This window comes from Gastrolobium bilobum, unplaced genomic scaffold (assembly GCF_033153095.1).
Source record: "Gastrolobium bilobum isolate Gb01-03AN ecotype WA unplaced genomic scaffold, APGP_CSIRO_Gbil_v1 utg1827, whole genome shotgun sequence".
NCBI lineage: Eukaryota > Viridiplantae > Streptophyta > Magnoliopsida > Fabales > Fabaceae > Gastrolobium > Gastrolobium bilobum.
Genome location: NW_026898477.1, coordinates 391954 through 408875, shown reverse-complemented (window position 1 = coordinate 408875; position 16922 = coordinate 391954). Strand labels below are relative to the sequence as shown.

Below are 16922 nucleotides of genomic sequence, written 5' to 3'. Positions count from 1 at the left end.
ACTCTCTCCTCTCCCATGTAATAACTTTTTTTCAACTTCTTACCAAGTTTCCTTAAACATAATAGATGAGATGGGGTGAGTTACTACCTGCAAAATAGACAATGACAATTTAATATTGAATAGATCCTCTCAAAGATTCACAAAGGAACAAAGGAATTTAATAAAGGTGACAAGAGATCAGTAAATAGTGAGGGAAAGAATGATGCTAAACCACAAAAAAGACATCCTCATTTCCATAAATAAATCAATTAAGTTCCTACAAGAAGCATCAGCTAAAACTTTTAAATTTCAAATAGTCTTAAACACTATTAGGCTGCCATTCACTCGCTATGAACAGATTACATATCTACCATTGTTCTGAACTTCCAAGAAGAGAATTAAACTCAAGATGGTATGACAACTTCATCCTTTCCATAGATACGCTGAAGCTCCCGCGTAGCAGCTTGGTATGATGCTGATAAGGGGAAAATATATTACTAGTAGAAAAGATCAAAGAATTTGAATCGTATTTAATCTTAAGTATAAACAATTGAAGCAAGGAATGCCAGGTGTTTTTAACCACAACCAAGCAAACTGAAATTTCTCGTTACCTTTCCAAATACGAAAGTTCTTTTGGTTGATGGGGGAGCCAGTCACACTTTGAATTGCATCAAAAAGCTTCTCCTGAGGAGTGTTTTTCAGCTCTTGGACAACAGCATAGATGGTTTTTCCATTCTTAAAGTATATGTGATTGTTAGGGTGTTTTGTCTTGGCACCAGCATGACGTTCAAACTCATATGCATTAAGAGCCTTCATGACAGAATTTAATGTATAAGCACATCACTTGGATTATGCAGATTATCAGAATGTGAGTAATTTGAACTGCTAACCTTTGACTGATTGCAGTCATCACACGAGCATAAATACCCAGTTCCTTTTATGATTCCTGTAAGATTTTTCTGCCAAGCAGAACACCAAACATGTTAAAAACATTAGTATAAAAACTACAACAGCTCAGAAACAAAACGAGATAAAATGAAAGACACATTCTACCTCCCGTGACCATGAGTAATATTCAACCGGAACACCATCAAAAATACCAGTTGACAACAAACTTTTGACATTTGAAGGGAAGTTGTTAGGAGTTGCCTTCTTAGTTGTCTTGGGCTCTTTGTTCTTAAGGATAGTATCACTTTTAGTATTAGGTTTTAGAATGCTATTTACAGGTGGTTCAGAGTTCGACTCAGTCAGATCCTTTTGGCTATCCAAACCCTGAGCTGAATTCTGGATGCCCATCAACAGATCATATCCACTAATGATTCCACCAGAGGGATTTGGCTCAGGGTCATCATGAAAACCTCCAAAAGATATAGTACTGCTCTGACCCTTATTGTGGTTTTGATCTACAGGTAAAGAGCTAGAATCTCCTCTGTCATATGATGGAACTGTTGATGCAATGTTTGAATCCACCTTATCATATGTTGGACCCATTGATATTATATGATCAGTGCCCTTGTCATAAGAAGGAGCAATGGTTATGAAATCTTCTCCTGATTTACTATAGGTTGCACCCATTGACATAAAGCTCTCATGCCCCTTGGCAAATGAGGTACCCAGAGATATCAAATTGCCGCCTTCCTTTTCATATGACTGACCCATTGATATGAAATTTTCATCCCCCCTGTCAAAGGGCTGACCCATTGATAAGATGCTTTCGGCTCCCTTGCCATAATTGTGCCCCATCAACATAAAACTCCCATCCTCTTTATTGATGGCGTGACCCATAGAAACAAGATTGTCATCAGTCCTACTTATTCTGGTACCCATAGCGATGGTACAGTCATTTCCACTGTTATAAGTTGGGCCCAACGAAATGTTGCCATCATTCTTATTGTAGCCAGTACCTATTGAAATTGTACTATTATCTGCCCTACTATAGGAGTCCCCTATGTAAAAAGGCATACAATTGTCAGAATCTCTGACCTGATTAACTTTAACTTTTCTGATGCCACCAAGATTGAGACATGATGAGGGGTCTGCTATGGGATGAGATATTGACAAGCCCACAGATGGATCATTAAAATATTGCTTCTCAAAATCCTTCCTTACTACATTCAGATTTCCACTTCCAATTGATGGCATGTTCTTATCAACCAAACTGCCAGTCTGTACAAGATCAGATCCAAAGAGACGGTCAGAAAATTGACCTGTGGCTGAGTGAAATCCGGAATTGGTGTCCCATTGAGTAACATTCACATGTGAAACTCCCGGAACTGGCCTGCCACTAACAGCTTCAACTGCTTGTTTCTTGTTGCTGAATATTTCTGGTTCCCCTATATCCATAAACCACTGATGACTTCGCTTTGGTTCAATTCTGGAAGAATTCTCAAGTCCCATATTTTCTTCAGCTAAGCATCCAGCATCCCGCAGCATCCAGAAGCTTTTGTGCTGAAAAGACTGCAAAAAAAATATAGCTTAGAATGTTGCTTATTGACAGAACTTGCAATATTAAAAAAATGACCAACTGTAGAAGGGAAAAACAAATATCACCATAGATATTTCTCATAAGTTTTGGCGAAGTAACTATCCTTAAAATGAAAATTCAGCACCAAGATCATATAAACAGATAATCAGATTAATGATACAAGACATTTTCCAGAATTCAACCTTGAGGACAAGGTTGTTTTGCAGGGAGCGGCATTATCACAACCCGTATTATGAATAGAGAGGGGCAACCTACAGCTTGGCAAGTATATTTCCAAAGGAATATACCCTAGTTATCAAACACGGTAGTGGCCGATGTCTGAAAATGCTATAACGCTATAGCAGGTAGAAAAGAGCGCAATAGCGAAGTTCTATGCATAAACCTGTTATATAGATATACCACACATATAAATGCCAAAAAATAAAGAAATTCATTCATAATTAAATAATTATATGTAAAAATGGGTTTGGGTTCAGATTTAAAAATGATACCCACACTCGATAGCTACCCACCCACAATCCTCTCTTTACTCATGAAATGGATTTGGATCAGACTTAAATAATTACCTGTAAAATTTTTGATTACTAGAGTACTCAACCCGTCCCGTCTTCTACCAACACAAATAACCAGTAATCAAAAAGGGGAGCCATGGTATCATTGACAACAAAGAAATAAATGGGTATAAAATTGGGGTTGGAGAACAGATTTAACCCTTAAAATATGGCTGTTGGGACTTCAAATCAAGGGCAAAAATAGATGCTATTGGCTGCAATAGCAGCCGCTATAGTGAACGTGCCATAGTGGCCAGTAGTGGCTGGGTGCCGCAATGAGCTACGATAGTGCAATAGTGCGCAAAAGCGGTGCTATCAATAACTCTGACCTAGGCAGTGGTTAGTTCTGTTTAGGGAAGTTGGTCAGGGCCCAGGGTAATTAGCAGCTATTAATAAGGCAGTTATGCCATTAGAGAGTCAGGAGGGAAACCCAGGTGGTGCATGTAAGGGAGGTTAACCCCTATCGATAGACACCTTTGTATATTTTGTTATAGAACTGAGGCTTTGCCCAGAGTAAGGGAGAATTTCCTTGTAAGAGGATTTCCTCTTGTATTCATTTATGGATCATTCATCGATAACAACATTATTTTCTCTCATTTTCCTTTTCTTTCCTTCTTACCAAACCCCATTGCTATCATTCTTACCTTTCAAGAATCCAGAACCGTAAAATACCATGCATGGAGTTTATAATCAAATATTATTGGTTACTAATAATAGGGCATAGATTAGTTACACAAGAACATGCCTAATTGTCAAGAATCACAAAATCCATCATCAATGTAAGATATTAAAGGAGTTTTAACAAGAATGTAACTTATGTTTATCAGAAGCATGTAGTATTGTGTATCTTGATCCAAACTGCATAAACTAAAATCTCTAAGGATACTTTAAAACACTCAAAATAAAACAAATGAAAATGAGTAAAGAATTTTCACAGAAATGATATCCAGAATTCATTTCACGCATTGCACATATATCATGGATTAGTCATATCATCATTACCTCAATGTTGACAATTTACATTTACATTAAAATTTATGAATCATTAGAAAAACTAGCTTATGAGTAAGCTCCCAAAAACAGTAGCAGAGTGATATGGGGCTCAAAGTAGTTCTTTATCCTGGTGGCCCGAGTGAGTGAATAATTTTATAACAATGCAGGTTCATGGAACTATTCAAAAAATCCTCACACTGTTAAATCAAGTTGCACACACATGACAACATTATGTGTAAAAAGAAGAAACATTTCATCTGTTAACCCTAAAATGAATATATAAATTTCAAACATGTTTTAGATAAACGATAAATATAATTATAATTTTATTTTATTTTATTTTTTTAAAAAAAGACAGAGGAACAATACTATATATAGTCCATCATGCAAAACCAGGCAACCACAAAATCATATATCAGACCAGGCATTTGCATGCAAATAGCTTGTAAGAATCTTGAACCTACCATTTCGCTCGTTGATGTTTCAAAACAAGTATAATCTGACTCAACGATTCACGGTGGCCACTTTACCCTCTTTGGCCCAATACACAGCTGCACCATAAAATCAAAATCTTCAAACTCGATCAACTACACCACAAAAACCAGATGAAGATCAACTCTACGGCACCATAAAATCAAAATCTTCGTACTTGATCAAACCAAATATAGCTATAAACAAATTCAAGAATAGCAAATAAAAATAAAAAACCAACCTAGAATGGGAAAACGGATCGAACGATTGAATCTGCGATAGCTTCAGCGAACGGAAAAGGTTCGGAGCACCTAATCGGAACGATCACCGGAGAGTTTTACCGGTGGAGGCGCTCCACCGGAGATAGAGACAGTTCGAAGGAAGTGTTGGGATTTGGAATGGGTTTAAAAGAAGATGAATCAAAGGTATATAGAGTGGGCCTCAGTATAGACAAATGAAGTTATATTTAATGATATTTAAATAAAAATTTAATAATATAAAAGGAATATATATACATATATAATAAGTAAATTTCTTAATAAGGTTATAATTAAAAAATAGATTATTAAATGCCAAGAATATTAAATATTATTAATTGAATAAAGGGATCGATTTATCTCATGTTGCATGAGATGAGATAGTTATCTCATGTAACATAGACAAGATAATGAAATTCACTACTTTTTCAATAAAAAGATTGTGAACTATATTATTTTATCTCTGTTATATGAGATGATTATCTCTCAATAATAAAATTGTATTAAGATGCACATAAATCATGATACTCTGTTGATAGATACGTTGAATCCTGAATGTGACCAAAACTGTGCAGTTGCCTCTTTGTTTGGCCAAATGGGGTAATTTATTTTGCTTGGAGGGAAATACATTTATACATAAGATATGCACAGATTCATTAGTATTAATTAGAAGCAATATTTCTCATACATCTGTATCCAGATATAATAATATTATAGATTTTCCTTTTTAAAAAATTTAAAAATGAATCTATTATCTAGTGTGTTATCAAATTTACTTCAATATTCATGGATGTTAAGGTTATAGTTTTATTTTATAAACAAATTATATATAGAGTCTATTAATTCTACACATTTATTATATTTTCTTGTCAGCTTAGGTGTTATATATTAAGATAATATTATGTTTTTTTTTCATAACAAATTAGTAGTTATTGCTATTATCTTTTTAATTAAGAAAAGGTTCACCTTAAAAATTCACTGTCGTGTGATACATACTTTTGTCAAGATTTTTTCCTCCAAACTTACTATTAAAGAGACCTAAAAAGTTATACCTTCGGTACCAAATAAAATAAAATATATAGTTGATTGCAAATGTAAAGCAACTTTAATTTAATAAAAAATTAATTCAATAAACATATCATTTTTTTTTAAGTTTGGATACCGTAAAAAAAAAAATACAAGAGGTCCCTCCTAGTGGACAAACTAACCACTATACTATCACATGCGAAGAGATTATTCATTCCTAATTAAGGGAATGTTTTGATAAGAGGTAAACCTTGATTTTTCATGTAGAACTTTTTTAGCAAGTCATATTAATAGAGTCTTTCCAACAAAATCATCATACTTTTTTACGTCACTGTAAGTGAATTAGTGGTGAAGAATTTGAATAGTTTGCAATTTTGCATGTTCAAATCTTGATGCCACCACTGTATTCAAAATCACCATGCTTAGTACACCAAGTATATTTACTAATAACCTAAAATAGAACATATATTATCAATTAAGCTTCATATGAGCTTCACGCATGACGGCATGAATATATATGATATACTGTTTTGATATTCAAAATAGTATATTCACTCTTTTTTTTCTTTTTTTGGAAAATATAAGCATATTCACCCATGGGTAGTCAGCATTATAAACAATATTATGCAACTAAAATAGAGTTCGGAAAAAAATTTGATAAGTGGAAAAAATTACCAAGAATAGTAGAAGAATTTTTATTTAAGTGGAAGAAATTATAATATCTCTAAATATTGAACAAATGGTTTCAAAACTCAAGATGGGAATAAATTAAGTTTTAAAAATATTTGTGCAAATATTTTGTCGCAAGTTCATGAAGAAGGTGCGTTCCATGCATTAAAATCTGAGCCAGCCTTTGATAATTTTTATCTGAAATAAAGCGGCAAAATATGAATAATACCACCCCACCTGTCATGTATCACTTCTGAAGCCGCCTGTTATTTTTGAATTCTCGAAAAAATAAATTTTTTAAAATTTTTAATTTTCAAATATTATCGTGAACTGAACGTAAAAATCATAATTTTAAAAATTAAGATTTCCAAAAAAAAAAAATTCTCTTCTATTAAACACAGTGTGTGGGGATCTCCATTAACACTGATCAGTCACTTTTTTCTCAGTTGGCTATTGAAAATCGTCCAATTCAAGAACCCTTGATATTCTTGGCAAAATGTTCGATATTGGTGAGGGAGGGGCGTTCCACAATGACAGTTCTTAATGCAATGGACACGCATTATTCCACAAGATGCATTATTCAAAATCCTTCACCACTATACCAATTTTAATAAAATGTGAGAGTTATTAGTTGTTAAAAAGTTAGATTCTGTTATCCAAAACAAAAAAAAAGGTTAGATTCTATAATGTTAGCCTAAATATCTGACCATTCAGGAAAAAGAGACCTGAAAAGTGAATAGAAAAGAGAAAGAAACGTATAATAAAATGACTTTAACTTATATTTACAAAATTTTTGTTTATAAATTTTTATAAATTATGTTACGTATTCTGTGATGTACATATTTCAGTGTAAATGAAAATGTTTTTTTTTTTTAATATAATGATGAGAATTGAACACATAATCTAATATAAATTTTTTAAATTTTTCACCACTAAATCAAATCTAATAGCTTAAAGACACTTATTATTATTATTATTATTATTAGGGATAACTAGGATATTGTGACACCCAAGTTATGTTACACCCATGTGACACCCAGTTAATCTCACCGTTAGATCGCTTATGTTGATCCAACGGTTATATTTATTTCCATCTTTATATGGTCATGATTTCCTAAATTTAAAGTGAAAGCATTAAATATGGGAAATCATAACCATACAAAGGTAGAAATAAATATAAAATATTAAATTTGGGAAATCATGACCATACAAAGATGGAAATAAATATAACATAAGCGATCTAACGGTGAGATTGACTGAGTGTCACATGGGTGTAACATAACTTGGGTGTCACAATATCCTATCCCTTATTATTATTATTATTTTTTGTAAACTTATTTTGTCCAAGCAAACATTAGTCTCGTTTTTATATTCATTTAGTAAGTTTCATAAAGACACTTATTTAGTTGTAATTAATTGTAAGCTTGATTTCTCTTTAAAGTGTAACATGCATTTCAATTCCACATTTTTTTTTTTGAAAAATTTCGTCGTGTTACATGATAATAAAAAGGATAACTTAATTCACCAAAAAAAAAAAAAAAAAGATAACTTAAAAGATAACGACTAAAAATGTAAAAATAAAAAATTACTACGAAGTAAGAATATTTTCAGTACGTGAATTAGTGAATATATATGTCATTTTTTGTAATAAAATTTTTTGGGAGTCTGATGTCATGCATCCAAAGATTGTGACACGTTATCTAAAAAATATATATGAATGATGTTGGTTTCAGATGTCAAACTAGGGAGCAATTGATGTATTTTTTTTTGGGTTTTATTTTTTTATGTCATATAAGATAAATTTTCTCTCCAACTCTTACAACAAATGGTGGGATCCACTTTATTTTAAAAACAAAAAGAGAAAAAAAAAAATAGGGCACAAAAATCAAAGTGAAAGTAAGAAATAAAATTTCTCTTATGTAACATAAAAGGAATAAAACTTTTTTGTTTTACCAACTGTTCAAATTTCGACCAGAATTTTATATGCAGACATTGCCTAGCACCTCACTTTAAGAGAACAAAAAAGAACGCTAAAATTAAAGGTTGAGAAACAGATAAGAAAGCAAATGAAAATAATGGGCAGAGTATGTATTTTTCTATTTATGTATATATGACTATAATTATACAAATTTATTTCATACAAAATTAAATTACCAGAGAAATGTAACAGGAAGGAAAAATCTTAATCTACAAATTTTATATATAGCATGAAATTATGTTATCAAATAAGGTTGTTTTATGTAATTATATGATTCGGTCGGTCTATCTTTTTTGGTAGTCTTGGTTTGTCTATCTTACACAAGAAGATAATAAACAACGGTTCGTCTCATTAATGAAATATGATTTGATTGTTGAGTCTTTCTTAAAACACTCATTTCTTTTTAGACTAGGAAAAAAACAATTAATTCACTCTTTATTAGGTCATATTATTATTCCCTTTCACTGGACCTTATAAATTATGGCACCTTTTTTGTTTCAATAAGAACAGAGCAACATCTTAAACTACAGAAAAACTAAAAGACTTTTTTTTAAAAAAAATAAGATAAAAATAAAAATTGTGTAAACTAAAATCATTAATAATAATATATCATCACTTTAAACGTAAAATAATTGTGTGATACAAGAATTTATATAGCTATTTAACATAAAAATTATAATATATCATCACTTTAAATAAAAATTGTGTAAACTATCATCATTAATTACATGCTGTAGTGAAAGACTTGGTCTGAGTCGAGTTGGGGGGGGGGGGGGGGTGTTTCAATTTTTTTTTTTTTTGGTATCCTGGATGGGGTAAGACCCCAACCAGGTTAAGAAGAAGAAATACAACGCGACTCCTACTCAAACCACTTAAATCAGCTAAATACAATAAATGAATTCCTAAAGGTCCTAAAGGAGGATCAGGAAATGAATAGTAATCCTCTTGCTTTAGATTTTCAAATGGCAAGTTAGCGAGCCAATCAGCGCAACAATTTCCTTCTCTATAAGTGTGGTTTATCTTCACTATCCAATCTTTATTCATCCATGTCCGTATACGAGTCATAATGTGAGACTCACAGGTTGGCTCACCTATATGGGTGAGCCACGTGATTGCTACTACCGAATCACTTTCAATGATGATCTTCCGCCAACCTGACTCCCAAGCCAATTCAACCCCCTTTAATATTCCCAAAGCTCCGCCACAATAGCATTGCAAATACCAATTCGGTAAGAAAATCCATGTAACCACTTACCCGTACAGTCTCTAATCACTCCCCCACAAGCTGCCATACTCGGATTTCCTTTGGCCGCTCCATCGGTGTTTACTTTGACCCATCCCATATCAGGAAAAATCCAACGAATTAGGATTTCCTCTTTAATGCGATGAGTGTCACCAATCTCCTTCTTACTTGCCACTGCCCATATATCCTCTGCAAAACTCACAATACTGTTAAGATTGATTTCATTTGAGGAGCCTTGACGTCCATGAAGCCTATCATTACGCCATAACCAGATTTTCCAAATGGTCACTGCAAACACAGTATTCCAAGGAGTTCCTCGCAATACTAATGTTTGCAATTTTAAATTGGAAATGAGCCATTTCTGGATATCAAATGAGAGGAAATCAATACAAACCGTGCTAGCACCAAGCTTATTCCAAATTTTCCTCAGCAGGGACTCTTCATCATTGCTGCACAGCAAGCAAATCGGTTCACCTAAATGAAGGGTCGCCAATCTTTTTCTTGTTGGTAACTTATCACGAGCTACTTTCCACATAAATAGTTTAATTCGCTATGGGCCCTTCCAATTCCAAAGTAATTTCCAAACTTCAGAATGCTCAGTAAAAGGTCCGATTTGATTATCCAGGCTTTTATAGATATTACTCACTGATACTTTTCCATCTCCTGAAACATACCACTTTAACATATTCGGACCATCTAACGCATTGGGAGGCAGGTGTCTTCTAATTATTTGAATCACCTCATGAGGAAGCCAGCTTGACAGCTCTTCATATGTCCAGTCACCATTATCATCCACATAATCTGCTACCTTTTTGTGGCTCTTCCCAAGGAACTGGTAACAATGATCGGTCCATGAGCCTACTGTCCCCTATTGCCCATTTGTCTTTCCAGAACATGATACTCTGACCATTTGCTATCTCCCAACTGGAATGATCTTCCATTTTCTTCCACATGCGACAGATATTTTTCCAAAGCAAAGAATCACCAATATTACAAGAAAATACCTCCATACCTGATCTGTTACCAGAATATTTAGCTTTCAGCACTTTAGCCCATAATGTGTTTGGATTAGTGAATATATTCCAAGCCATTTTAGCTAAAAAAGCATCATTGAATAATGCTGTCTTTTTTAATCCCAAACCCCCTGTTAACTTAGGAGTGGTCAAAATGTTCCAGTTTACCAGATGCATTCTTTTTTTTTCTTCCTTGTCCCCCCATATAAACTGACGTTGGAGTTTATCCAGCTCATTACACACCCCAATGGGCAGTTTTCCACATTGCATTTGGAATGACGGAATAGTGGCCAACACTGATAGTGTAAGGGTCACTCTCCCTGCATGTGAAAGACATTGTGCTTGCCACCCTGATAATCTTTGCTTGACTCTGTCTATAATATCACCATAATGTTGCTTGGTCACTCTACCATGCTGCATCCAAGCCCCCAAATATCTCCCAACATTTTTCACTCTTTTGAATCCACTCAGCGTTGTTAATCTCAAAGCTAAATCTTCATCTGTATTTTTTGAGAAGAAAATGCTGCTCTTCTGCACATTAACTTTTTGTCCTGATGTTTCTTCAAATAGTCTAAGGCATTTAGACATATTCTGGATCTGATCTTCATTTGCTTCAGCAAACAACACCAAATCATCAGCAAAACTGAGATGAGAAATTCTTGGCCCTTCCTTACCAGCTCTAATAGGCAACCAAATATTTCCTTTAACAGCAGTTTCAATGATGTGAGAGAGTTTCTCCATTCCCAGGACAAAAAGATAATGCGAAATTGGATCACCCTGTCGAATACCTCTTGATGGATGAAATTCTTGTGACATTCCTCCATTCCAGAGAATATTAATAGAGATAGATTTCACTGATACCATTATAATCTCAATTAGTTTCTCCGGGATTTGAGCCTCCTTCAATATCTGATGTATGAAATTCCAGCTTAGTCTATCATATGCCTTTTCTAAGTCTATCTTCACTGCCATATAAGTTTTTCTTCCCCTCATTCGATGCATACTGTGAATAAGTTCCTGGACTATCACAATATTATCTTGGATATGCCTTTTTGGAACAAAACTAGCTTGTGTAGGAGAGATGATCTTCTCCAAAATCGGTCTCAAACGTTGCACAACCAATTTAGATATAAGCTTGTAGAGGACTGGGCAAAGTGAAATAGGTCTAAGCTGCTTGATGCTAGTTGGACCCTGGACCTTAGGGATAAGCACCAATAAATTTGAATTAATTGTTGAAAGCAGATTCGGTGTAACATCCCTGGCGCTGACGAGGGCGGGGAGTGATCGCCAGTGCGCAAGGGCACAGACAAGGAGCGGCTCCTGGCAGGCTTCTAGGGACGGGGGTACATGAATGAATCGAATCAACACCCGAAAGAGAGGGATTCCAGATACTGTGCTGGTATGGGACGGTACAGTTGGGAATGACTTATAAGAATTAATTGGTACTACCTATACTAACAAGATGCATCTACTTTTCGGTAGCCCGGATCGGAAGAACTCCACAGTTAAGCGTGCTTGACTTGGAGCAATTCAGGGATGAGTGACCTCCTGGGAAGTTTTCCCGGGAAGTGTGCGAGTGAGGACAAAGCACGCTGAAAAGTCTCGTGTTAGTGTGTGGGGACAGTCGTTGATCCTTGCAAGTTGCCAGGCGTTTGAGTGGTATCAGAGCAGGGCCTCTCATCCAGTACGGTGTGGTTCGAGGACGAACCAGGCGGAAGCTGGTGGGCATGTAACATCCCGGGCGCTGACGAGGGCGGGGAGTGATCGCCGGTGCGCAAGGGCACGGACAAGGAGCGGCTCCTGGCAGGCTTCTAGGGACGGGGGTACATGAATGAATCGAATCAACACCCGAAAGAGAGGGATTCTAGAGACTGTGCTGGTATGGGACGGTACAGTTGGGAATGACTTATAAGAATTAATTGGTACTACCTATACTAACAATATGCATCTACTTTTCGGTGGCCCGGATCGGAAGAACTCCACAGTTAAGCGTGCTTGACTTGGAGCAATTCAGGGATGGGTGACCTCCTGGGAAGTTTTCCCGGGAAGTGTGCGAGTGAGGACAAAGCACGCTGAAAAGTCTCGTGTTAGTGTGTGGGGACAGTCGTTTATCCTTGCAAGTTGCCAGGCGTTATATTCGGGTTCTGCCAAACTTCATGCACAAACCTGAAAACCTGCTCCTTTAAATTCCTCCAGTTTCTTTGAAAAAACAAGGCCAGGAACCCATCAATTCCTGGAGCCTTATAAGGATGCATGTCGAATATACAGTGCCTAATTTCCTCTAGAGATGGGATCTTGACCATATTATCATGATCCTGGTTGGTTAAAGGAGGCCACAAGCTCGCTGAATCCAACCATCTCCTATTAGGAGTATCTTCTGTAAATAGACTTTTGTAGAACAGAATAATCATTTCTTTAAGCTCCGTCGAATCCGAAATCCATTTATTACTATAATTCTGAAGCCTATTTATCCTGTTGAAATTTCTTCTGATTACCGTATTCAAATGGTAGAATCTTGTATTACGATCCCTATCTTCAATCCACTTATGTCTTGACTTTTGAAACCACAGTAGTTCCTCTTCCTCTAGAACAATTTGAAGTTGATTTTGCAAATCCAATTCCATTCTCTTCAATCTCTCTGAATCATTCAAGATAACCTGATTCTGAACCTTCTCAATATTCATCATGATTCTTTCTTTTTTCTTGTTAATATCCCCAAAGACTTTCCTATTCCAATTTCTGATTTTTGGTATGAACCGTTGTAACATGTAAGGGATGTCAAAACCTTTATCCCATTGAGCATCCATTAAATTATTGAATCCGCTATGTTCCTGCCATGCAGCAAGAAACCTAAATGGTTTTTTTCCTCCCGGATCACAATTGGAGAAGAGATTAACCCAAATGGGACAATGATCTGATAAAATTTTTGGGAGGTGGCATACCTTAGCATTATCAAACTGAAGACGCCACTAGGGATTTGCCACAACTCTGTCCAGTCTTTTATGAACTCTACGAAGATTGCCCCATTTCGAACCTTGCCACGTAAACTTCGAACCATCAAATTCCATATCACCAAGTTCACACTCCTCCAGAACAGAAGCAAAGAAGTCACACTTTGTTTTGCTAGGGGGTGTACCACCTGTTTTCTCCAGAACACTAGAGATTTCAGTAAAGTCCCCACCTACTAGCCAAGGATCTGAAATATTGCTGCTGAGTCTCTTTAAATCATCCCAAAGCACCCTACAGTTAATTTCTTTTGGGTGGGCATATATAGCCGTGCATAGGAACGACATATTGTTACCACTGTTACCTTCATATGGATCAATTGATTTGTTTGCTCTATTGGCTCAACCTGACACCACTTTGTAGACCAAAGGATCCAAATTCCTTCTGAAAAGCCATTTGCTTCTTCTACCCAACACTTATCAAATTTTATTTTTTTCATCAAAGAATCACATTTCACTCTACTGGTTCTAGTTTCAAGCAAAATTACCAGCTGTAATCTATGTTTATCCACCAACAATCTAAGGGTCCGCCCCATTTCTTTATTGGCAGCCCCTCTACAGTTTCAGAAAAGGATAGACATTAAAAACTAGAGTTTGGTTTAGCAGGAATACGGAGTACCTGCTTCTCCTGATTCTTGGCTTTATGGCCAATGTTCTGTCGTGCTTTGTTGCTGTTGATTTCCTTCTGATCAATTCTTGCCCCTTGATCCGGTGGTTTCGGGTCAGGTGGCTCGTCCATGTCTTTCATCTGGTGGTCATTGAATTGGCTCATCTCCAATCCTTTCCCTGAATTTTGGTTTTGGATTAAAGGCAGCTCAAGAGTGTGCTGACTGTTGTTTCTGTTAATGATTCGCTCCTCCGAATGATCAACAGCCATACAATCCTCTTTATTCCCGTCATCATGGTTTAAACCAGTAAGCATTTTGCCCGAATTGGCTGCTAATATTTCAACATTGTCCACCCTCTCTACTGTATTATATGCATCTGTATCTTGAATGTGCTTCCAGACTAGTTTGTAAGTTGTAGATGTTTCAATCAACTTTGGTTTATCATTATGACTCCCTTTACCTCTACCTTGAACAGTCTCACTTTTTTCTTTCCCTTGCTTCAGCTGAGTTTCACTAACCCTTACCACTCTGCCCATGTCTTCCTCTTCTGGTTCCTCTCTACTTAACACTTCAAAATGAGAAGATTTGCTCCCTGCATTTTTCAGTAATCTAAGTTCCTTCCCTTTAGAATCAGTTCCTTTAGTGCCCTGTTCCTTTTTCCTCTTTGCCTGTTAACAAGCATCCAGGGCCCGTACTTTCCCTCTGCCCCCTGAGGTTGATCAACTCTAGTACTTTCCTCCTTCTCATGACTATCTTGATCCGCCTTATCTTTTTCACCTGCATTTGTATCTGTCCTACAGATGTTTGGGCAATTTTCGACCCTATGGCCATACTGACCACAAGAGTAGCATACTATATGCAGGCCTTCATATTTTATTTGCTTCAACTTTCCTTCAATCTTGTATTCTGACTGAAGCGGCTTTCCCAGGTCCAATTCCACACATAGCCTTGCAAATCTGCCTCTAGCCAAAGAAGTAGTAACAACATCAAGCTTGATGAATTTTCCTATCCAATTTCCAACCTGCTTCACCAACTCCGTATTAACATATTCAATAGGAAATTGTGGAAGCCTTACCCAAGCCATTATTTTACTGATTGCTGCTTGGTATGGATGAAAATCAGGTTCCCAGCTTCGAATTGCGAGATAGTGGTCCATAATCACCCATGGACCCGCTGTTAATGCATGATCCATGTCTTTCTTCGCCGAGAACCTTACCAAAAAGAAACCATTTTCAACATCTGTAATCAACAGTTGTCCCTCCCTAGCCCACATGTTTTCCAGCTTTTTCTTCATGAAAGCAATAGATAGCTTCTTCCCCAATAGTTTAACATATACCGATTGATGCCATGGCTTCCACACTCTGCGCTTGAATTCATTAGACAGTAAGAAATTAGTTCTACCATCACCATCTACTTGGCAAGTGACCTCTGGCCCTTTTTGTGTCTCTTCCTCCCCTGGATTTTCTTGCTCAGTCTCCTCATCAGTCAGATCCAGATCCTCCGCCGGGGGCCATTCTCCATTACTTCTCATGAGCATCTCTTTGAAAGAAATATTTTCATGCATCCATTCATCATCTCTAGTCTTCATAGTTTCTTCATTGCTGAATTCTCCTACCTCTCGCTTTTTCTTTCGAGTTGAGCGCTGTAGATTGTCTTTCTCTTCCACAGACGGTGCAATTTTTTCCGTTGACGACATGAACAACAGAAACCCTAGCAGAACAAATAACTTAAAAATTCATGGTTCTATTTTAATATTTGATCGGTTTTGTTGTTTACAAAACCACATACTAATGGTTAATGGTTTATTTGATTGTGTTCCGTTTTTTCTATTTTTAAAACTATTTTGTATATTAGTTAATGAAATAGGTGTTTTCTCTGTTGTTTTTGTTTTGAAAGTGAAAAGTCAAAACACACAACAAAAACAACTCAAATATGTTCTGTAAATTTGATTCTAAAAATTAAAAAAAAATTATACTTTTTAGATTTTTCATAAAATAAGCTTTATCAAATATGTTTTTTTTTCTTTTCTGGAAATCAAAAAATTATTTTCCAAAATACAATTCAAACAAGCCATTTTTGTTTAAATTTTGAATTTATGTTCTTGCCAATAATTAATGTATAGCTATACATAATTTGCACCTAAATTATTTTATCTTGCTGTAAATAATTTATAAACACTTTACCTATGTGAAACTTTCTCTGATTTTGTACCAAGAATCACTAGCAACTTTTAATCCTTCGTGCACAATTAGATTCAATATGTGTACAAAATAACGCACATGAAAAAAAGCTCCATTACATAACAATCAATTTTACATAGTGAGTATCTCAAAAGACCTACCATAATGTCATTCCAAATGCATTATCCAAAGTAATACTAAATATATTCGTCTCCATTTCTCAGTCTTTCAACAAATCACCTATTTTTCGAGACAACTCAAATCTAGTGTGAGGAGGAGGCAGGGGACAAAAACTGAGAATTTTGTTGTTTAGCTTCCAACTCAATCACCGAAGAATTTAAAAAATTATCACACACTTTTAATTTTTCAAAAATGTAATTATATTTAACTATATTAATCTTTTATTTATTTTGTTTTTCTTATTTAACTTAGTGAAACAAGATATTTTCTCTAGAACACTGATA

General features: G+C 35.6%; 1 protein-coding gene across 2 annotated transcripts; it reads right to left on the bottom strand.

The window, feature by feature from the left end:
• Positions 1–193: 193 nt before the first annotated feature.
• LOC133316655 (uncharacterized) lies at positions 194–4853 on the bottom strand. 2 transcript variants are annotated; one of them, XM_061518438.1, is made up of 7 exons: positions 4721–4853; positions 4473–4595; positions 2139–2436; positions 1033–1883; positions 870–938; positions 591–789; positions 194–454 (listed from the first exon to the last, which is right to left on the bottom strand). In XM_061518438.1, exons 2-7 carry the CDS (start codon positions 4473–4475, stop codon positions 384–386), a joined length of 1491 nt encoding a protein of 496 aa, XP_061374422.1. In that variant the 5' UTR covers positions 4476–4595; positions 4721–4853; the 3' UTR covers positions 194–383. The 2 variants fall into 2 exon arrangements, with proteins under 2 accessions (XP_061374422.1, XP_061374420.1); XM_061518436.1 differs by having other exon boundaries at positions 1033–2436.
• Positions 4854–16922: the final 12069 nt, after the last annotated feature.

Excerpts from the sequence above, each read along its gene's own strand:
- LOC133316655 (XM_061518436.1), bottom strand. Across the intron at positions 939-1,032 it reads ATTACTCATGGTCACGGGAG|AAAAATCTTACAGGAATCAT; the intron begins GTAGAATGTGTC and ends TCTGCTTGGCAG. Across the intron at positions 790-869 it reads ATGACTGCAATCAGTCAAAG|GCTCTTAATGCATATGAGTT; the intron begins GTTAGCAGTTCA and ends TCTGTCATGAAG.